Source organism: Fukomys damarensis, unplaced genomic scaffold (assembly GCF_012274545.1).
Source record: "Fukomys damarensis isolate Sample0158 unplaced genomic scaffold, DMR_v1.0_HiC HiC_scaffold_21, whole genome shotgun sequence".
Taxonomy (NCBI): Eukaryota; Metazoa; Chordata; class Mammalia; order Rodentia; family Bathyergidae; genus Fukomys; species Fukomys damarensis.
Window position 1 is genome coordinate 19,264,988 of NW_022900933.1, and position 7,602 is coordinate 19,272,589.

The 7,602-nt window shown below is 52.7% G+C and overlaps 1 protein-coding gene across 1 annotated transcript in view; it reads right to left on the reverse strand.

Annotated features, from left to right (window-relative positions):
• Ism2 (isthmin 2) overlaps positions 1 to 7,602 on the reverse strand; it is a 23,157-nt gene that overhangs the window by 1,567 nt on the left and 13,988 nt on the right. The window contains 6 exon segments of the mRNA XM_033766729.1: positions 2 to 195; positions 1,238 to 1,321; positions 1,574 to 1,714; positions 3,958 to 4,321; positions 6,099 to 6,329; positions 6,428 to 6,548. Of these exon segments, the coding sequence (XP_033622620.1) occupies positions 2 to 195; positions 1,238 to 1,321; positions 1,574 to 1,714; positions 3,958 to 4,321; positions 6,099 to 6,329; positions 6,428 to 6,548 (1,135 nt within the window).

The following is a 7,602-nucleotide window of genomic DNA, read 5'->3' on the forward strand; positions in this document are numbered from 1 at the left end:
GGCGCTCCTGCGGGCCGCTGGCGTCCCTCCACCGGAAGCTGCGGCGCTGGTGCTCGTCCTGCAGGCTCACAGCCCTGGACGTGGCCTCCAGCGGGTAGGCACAGGGGCAGCTGGGCAGGTCCCGCAGGACCTGGCTCAGGTACCTGGCTAGGAAGTCACTCTCGCACTTCAGCCACTTCTCACAGCTGTCCACATCTGCAGAAGGCAAGGAGGTCGGGGAGGGCAGCCAGTCAGAGTGCCAGCCTCCTGTGGCATGGGGACAACTGGGTCAGCAATGGGGAGAGGAGGCAGAGGCGTGGCTCCGGACTTAAGGTCAGGACTGGAAGTACTCAAACTAGAGCTGAGGACACCCCACACCTGCCAGGCACCGGAAGCAAATGCTGTCACCGAAAATGGATACTGAAAATGAGCAGTAGTCTAGGGACCCTCTGCTGAACAGGTGCTGGACAGTGGGAGAGATGCTGGGATTTGGGGAAGAGGCTGGGGTAGGTGGGGTCAGGGATAGCACCAACAGTTAAGACAGTGTTTTTATTTTTATTTTATTTTATTTATTTATTTTTTGGTACCGGGGATCGAACTAGGGTCCTTGCGCTTACAAGGCAGGTGGCGGAACTGCTGAGCTAAATCCCCAGCCCAGACAGTGTTTTTAAATATATTAACCAGTAATCCATGCTTGGTTCTGTTTTATGTTTTCTTGTTTCTGTTTTTAGACAAGGTCTTGCTAAGTGGCCCAGGCTGGCCTCCAACTTTCAATCCCCCTCCCTCAGCCTTTGAGTAGCTGGGATTAGAGGTGTGAGCCTGTCTTCTGACCTTGGCTTCCCCTGCCACCATCCGTGGCTCCTGGGGGCTCCCTCTGTCTATGCTGCCCTCCCGCTGTCTCGCGCACTGGGAAAACATGGCAGTGAGACCCAGATACAGACTACCGACTACCTAGAAGGAGCCGAAGGAGCAGTCCTGGAGTTTGACACCTGACCCCCTCCACCAGAAGCCTCCAAAAAGTGACCAGAAGTCAGAATGTCCCTTCCCTGTCCTGCTGCCAGGGCTCACAAACACCCCTGAGAGCTTCCAAGCTCTGTGATTGCCTCTGTGGCAGCCTTTTCTGGAGGAGCATGGGCTGGAAAATGCCAGTAGGTCGGGCTCAGAAATGCCAGGTGGATGGAGGCCTGACTCCTGCCGAGCAACCCCACCCACCCGACAGGGGTTCTCTCCCCGCCGGGCTCTCCCCTGCCCCACTGACCTGGACCGAGCGTGTCCGTAGCACTGTGGGCCAGGGGCTGCCACCCTTCGCTGGGGAAACCCAAGGTGTCCTCGTCCTCAGCGCCTTTGGGAAGAGAGGAGGGCTGGCTGTGGCACCCCAGGGCACCTCGTGCTCCCAGTGGGGAAGCCCAGCCCTCACTGCGCTCTGGGTCCCATAGTGGCTGGAATAGGCCTGGGACAGGACCACCGTATTTGTGAGCTTCCTGCATCCCTTTCCTCAGAGCACACATCCTGTGAGGGTCTCATACCCAGGGGCTAAAATCCAGAGTCTAAACCATATCAACCACTCTGAGGCAAGGGCTGGGGCTCATCTCACCAGGACAAGGGGGCAGACTGCAGACACGGGACTCAGTGGCAGTGCAGGCATAGCCACAGGGCCGAGTCCTCTGCTGGCTGCCGCTGCTGCAGCTCCCACTGCATGGAGACTAGGGGCTCCACTCCTCCTGAGGCTCATAGTCTGGGTCAAGGCAGGAAGCCCGGTGTGAGTACATATAGCCCACAGGGCACACCAGTGCAAATCAGTAAAAAGTGCCCCTTCCCCATCTGGCTGCAGCCCAGGTTGCTAGGGCTCTCAGCCTAGTGTAAAATGCATGGGCAGGATTTCCACCCCCACCTGCTCCTTCAGTTGGGTACCCTTGTGCAGTGAACAACTTGTGTAACTGTATCAAGTCGCCCTCCAGAGACAGCACAAACACCAGCCACTTATTCTGGACCAATACAGCCATGAATAAGAAAAGATATTTCGGCTGGAAGCTACTTGACCTCTATCAGTGCGACCTCAAGCAAGACCCCCTATATCTCTGAACTCCCGCAGCTTCTTTGTCTTGCCCTCCTGGGGAGGAAACCCAGGGGCATTCTACCACTGAGCTACATCGCCAACCCTTTTTACATTTTATTTCTTCTGGGGCTGGGGATCAAGCTCAGGACCTTGTGCTTGCTTACCAGGCAGATGCTGGCACCGCTGAACTACATCCCCAGCCCTTTTTACTTTTTTTTTTTAATACCAGGGATCGAACTTGGGACCTTATGCTTGCGAGGCAGTTGGCAGAACCACGGAGCTAAAATCCCCAGCCTTTTTTTTTTTGCATTTTTAAGACAGGGTCTCACTAAGTTGCTGAGGTTGGCTTAGAATTTGTGATCCTTCTGCCTCAGCCTCCCAAATACATAGCTGGGATTATAGTTGTGCACCATTGCACCTGGCTTGAGCTGTAGTTCTTTTGTTTTTGTTTTGTTTTGTTTTTTGGTACTGGGGATCAAACTCAGGACCTTGCACTTGCAAGGGAGGTGCGGTGCCAATGAGCTACATCCCCAGCCCAAGCTGTAGTTTTTGTGTCAATCAAAACCTAGGGTTGGGCCAGGGATTTAGCTCACTAGTGCCTCCTGCCTCATAAGAGCAAGGTCCAGAGTTCTATCCCCAGTACAAAAAAAAAAAAAACCTAGGGTGACACCTCACCTGCCTGCCAACCACATGGTCCTGAATTCGATTCCTGGTACTGGAGGGAAAAAACCCTAGGTCGACAATACTTCCATGGCACCGGGGTCATCAAAGACTGTCCCTGCCACCTGTCCCTGCTGCCCATGTTAGGTACCTAGTTCTGATGTGAGGAGACTCAAATACACTGTGCCTGGGCCCTCCGATGGAGCAGGACCTGAAACCTAGGGCTGTCTGTAGGCCCCACAGTGCTGGTGTCCTGGCTCTCTCCCAGCTTCCAGGCAGGCCACAGCAGACTGGCACTGGGCTTGAGGAAAATGAATGGGAGAAAAGCTGAAGGTCATGAAAATTCTTTCAGATTACAGCATTTTGGAAATGTAGGAAGAACTTCTCACAACTTGGTCTTAAGTACAGGTACCTCAGTCCAATGACAAGAGTCCAGGGTTGGGAGAAAATGGCTACAACTGTGCCCACAGCAAGCCAGACCTGTCGCAGTAAAGCAAAAATCGCCATTGTGGGAGTCCCACAGGCCTTGGGGGATATTTTCTGAATAATCTGTGCTGTTATGTCTTTTTCTGAAGAAAATTAAAATTAAAAACAAACAGTGCTAATAGCCGGGGGTGGCGCACGACTGTAATCCCAGCACTCGGGAGGCTGAGGCAGGAGGATCGCTGAGTTCAAGACCAGCCTGGGCTACATAGTGAGTTCCAAGTCAGTCTCAACTATACAGCGAGACCCTGTCTCAAAAAAACCAAAAAACAAACAAACAAAAAACAATGCTTTGTTTGCCACATGCTGGCATTTTATGTATAGTAACTCATTTAGTACTCTTCCCACCCAGCCTCTGTAGTGAAGGCTGTGCCATCCCCATTTTTATGGAGAAAGGAACAGAGACGTTAAGTAATTTGTCCAAGGTCACTCAGCTGGTAAGTGACAGAGTCAGGACCAAAATCCACAGTTTGAAAATAAGATCAGCTGTGAGCAGTAAGATTAATATTTCTCAATTTGCTGGAAACCAATGCATATAAATATATATAATATTAACAAATGTCTTTTACTTAGGAAATCTTGTGAGAGTCAAATGTTGTCGGGAAAACAAAAACCCCAGTTTTGCAGGCTGCCGGTGATGTCACTTTGGAGCTGATGATAGTGTCTGTAGGCTCCTGCCCTCCCCAACTCCCTTGCAGAGAAACCCTCGGCCCTAAGGCCACCACCACTGCCACTTAGGATGCAGGGCAGCACCAGGAGTGCCAGGCTGGGGTGCTCACCATAGCTGTCTGGCTCCTTGAAGTCCCAGTCCCCATGGCCGAGCCAGTCCTGGTCCCAGCCATCGGAGGCCCCGCTGGACCACAGCTCCTCCTGCTCGTCCTGCTGGTCCTCCTGGTCCTCGGGCTCCCTGTGCTTTGCAAGGTGCTGTTCCTCTCCCTCTTCCCCCCTTTCCCCTTCCCCTGGGGCTCCTCCCTTGAGGAAAGTGGCCCCTTCTTCACCCTCCAGGTAGCTCCAGAAGAGGGGCCAGAAGAGCTCTTTAGTGAACAGCCACCTAGGAGCGCCTGGAGGCCAGCGATTGCTGGGCTCGGCCAGCAGGTCCATCTCCACCTTGGCCTGGGGGTCCTCCACCACCTCGATGGTCACCTGCAGGGAGACAGACGCCAGGCAGGGAGGCCTCAGAGCAGGACTCCAAGGAGAGGGCAGGTGACAGGGCTGGGGCAGGAGCCAGGGCCCAACCATGCCTCCAGCCAGCTGTCATCTGTCCAGACCTCGGCCTCTCAGGGTGCGTGGGGCACGCGGAGATTCCTGTCTCCCAGCCCGAGGTGCGGATGGAACTAGTCTGGGGTGAGGACAGGCATGGCAGCTTCAGCTTGGGCCACAGTTGAGAGCCCCTAGGTTAAGGGAAGCTGGCTTTGAATTCTGGTTCTTTCACACACATTTCTTCCATTTCTTTAGGACAGGGCTGAGAAAAGAGAGCAAATATCACATCTCCAAGCAGCTCTTGGGAGGAGCTTCCTACCTACATTAAGCAGGGGGAATAAATAAAATAAAATCATTTAATTTTAAAAACACTAGTTTTGTCTACTGTCAAGTAACAGGACGCTGACCAAAATTAGGTGAAAAGCAGCAAAACATTAAGAAGAAAATGAGTATTTTCCTAGAGACCACTTATATGCTTGCATTCACATATATTTAATCCATCTGAATTTAACTTATATAGAGAGCAAGCAAATTTAATCTTCCAGATAGGTAAACATCTGTGGCAGCGTGTTGTAAACTGCAGGTGGTAGTGCACACTTGTAATTCCAGTCCTCGAGGCTGAGGGAAGAGGATCATCCCAAGTCTGAGACCAGCCTGGGCTCCATAGTAAGCTCAAGGCCAGCCTGGGCTACACAGTGAGACCCTGTCTCAAAAAGAAAAGCTGTTGCAAAGTTCCCCTTTATCAGTGTGCAATGGCAGCTGTGTAATAAATGTACGTGTGGGTGTTAGAGGAAAAACTCACTTTCCCTCTTACTACTCAGCACAAATATCAAAAAAAGAAAAAGAAAATCATCTATATTCCATTACTGACAACCTAGTTTTTTTGTATGTTTATAGGTAATTGGGCATATATAAGTTACACACACACACACACACACACACACACACACACACAGAAGGGGGGTGGCTTTATTTTTTTTAGATGCACTTTATAACAATTATTTTGGGAGTAGTGCTAGAGATCCAGCCCAAAGCCTTCACACTGAGCTACATACCCAGCCCTTTTTTGTTTTATTTTGAAACAGGGTCTTGCCACGTCACTGAGTTACCCAAACTGGGCTTGAATTTGCCATCTTCCCGAATCGGCTTTCTAGAGTGCTGGTAGGCATGGACCACCGTGCCTGGCTTAAACCAATTTTAGAATGTTATGCTCTCCACTTTGGTGGCTCTCTGTCCCTCTCTCCCTTCTTATATTTTACAGACTGCAGCTACTGCGTGAACAGCACCCTCAGAGTTTCAGGACAGGCCCGTGGGTATGTGGCTGGAATTCTGCCAGCCCTCCACGCTCCTGAGGGGAGCCCCCACGGTGTCAGCCCACCTCTTTCTGTACTGAACCCCTTCTTCAGGGCCCTGCAGTTAGGGAATGCGACTGGGTGGGGACCAGACCTTCAGCCTTTCTCGGGGGCCTCTCTCCTGCATTTCCTGAGCTCACAGATGACGAAGTATGCAATTCCCCTTCATTCATTCCTCCTTCCAGCCCTGCCTGGTTGGTGCTGTTTGTCCCTTACAAGGCTCAGAGAGCTGAGACTTCCTCAAGGCTGGCATCTAGAAAGTGGAGGGGCACGCGCTCCCTCCCCACAGAAGCATCACCCCCAACTCCGCCGCAGAAGGTTCACAGCACAGGGCTGAGCCCCAGCCCCTCTCCTCTGTAAAGTCTCACCTGGATGTTGGGGTTTGGGGCGCTCAAGTCTGTGTTAGCCAATCCTGGCAGCTTCTGCAGCTCCAGCAGCAAGGGCTTGTCCTCCAGGGTCCTGGGAGGGGTGGCCTCGCCTGGGGCTACGGCTGCTGGTTCAGGAAAAGTCTGGCACTTGTGCCTGCACAGCAAGGTCTTCAGGTGGGTTCTGGGGAGCAGCAGTGGAGTCTCCTCTTCCCCAGGGAGGGAGGCTGGGGTCTGGGGAGAGAAGGAAGGCCAGTGACAAATGCATGGACCGGACGAGGCTAGTCAGGAGGATTCAGCAGCCCCAGGGTCTGACTGTGCCACACACGCACCCTGCGCCTTAACCTTGCTGTAGGCTGAACATGAATCTCAGTGCTGCCTGCTTTAACGGCTCTGGCAGAGAAGTGAGGTGTAGCTGGGCAGACCATGGGCTGTGTCCTCAAAGCACTGTGTCTAGAGGCCCACAGGAGGCAGGAAAGAAGCAGTAGCTCAATTCAGCTTCCTTGTGCTGCCGATGAACCCAGACAGGAAAGAGTTAAGACAGTGGGTCCGATGTGCTGAAATCCTCAGCCTGCCTCCTTTCCCCCCTGCACCCTCACAAGTCAGAGCAGGAGTCCCAGGGATGGGCTGGTCCTGCCTCTCAGCATGTCTCCTGCCCTGACAGGACCATCCACACAGGGGTGGCATAGGCTGCTCATACAGCTGGGTGTTGGTGAGCGCCTCCCCTCCGCCAGCCTCGGGCCACAGTGCCCACACCAGGACTGTCCTTGTTTCGGCTTAGAGAGTAAGAGGCAGGCCTGGCCCAGGGTTCACCAGCCACTACCCACCTCCAGATCCCTGTGACAGGGTGGAAAGAGTCCCTTCCAGGCCTGCCTTCATGGATCTCAAGGGTCCTGAGTGGAAGACAACGCCCCCCACCCCAGCCTTAGCTGTGACCCTCTCCTGTCCTCATCCCCAGAGCAGCATGGTACAGTTTAAAAAACTCTTGCATAAGGTTGGGTCCGAATGCCAGCTCAGCCTCCTAACTCTGATGATTTCTTCTTCAGCAAAATAAAGATGATAAGCCAGGCATGGTGGCACACACCTGTGATCCCAGGACTTGGGAGGCTGAGGCAGGAGGAGGCTGAGGCAGGAGGATTGCTGGGAGTTCAAGGCCAGCCTGGGCTACATAGTGAGTTCAAGATCAGTCTGGACTACACAGCAAGACCCTGTCTGAAAACAACAAACAAAAAGCTGCATGCTGGTAATCCCAGCCCTTGGGAGGCTGAGGCAGGAGGATCGCTGAGAGTTCGAGACCAGCCTGGGCTACATAGTGAGTTCCAGGTCAGTCTCAACTATATAGGGAGACCCTGTCTCAAAAGACCAAACCAAACAAAAGCAAACGAACTAAACAACTCAAATTAAAATAAAGATGATGGGCCAGGGATTTAGCTCAGTGTTTCTGCCACCTGCCTCACAAGTGCAAGGTCCGGAGTTCATTTCCTGGTACCAAAAAAAAAAAAAAAAA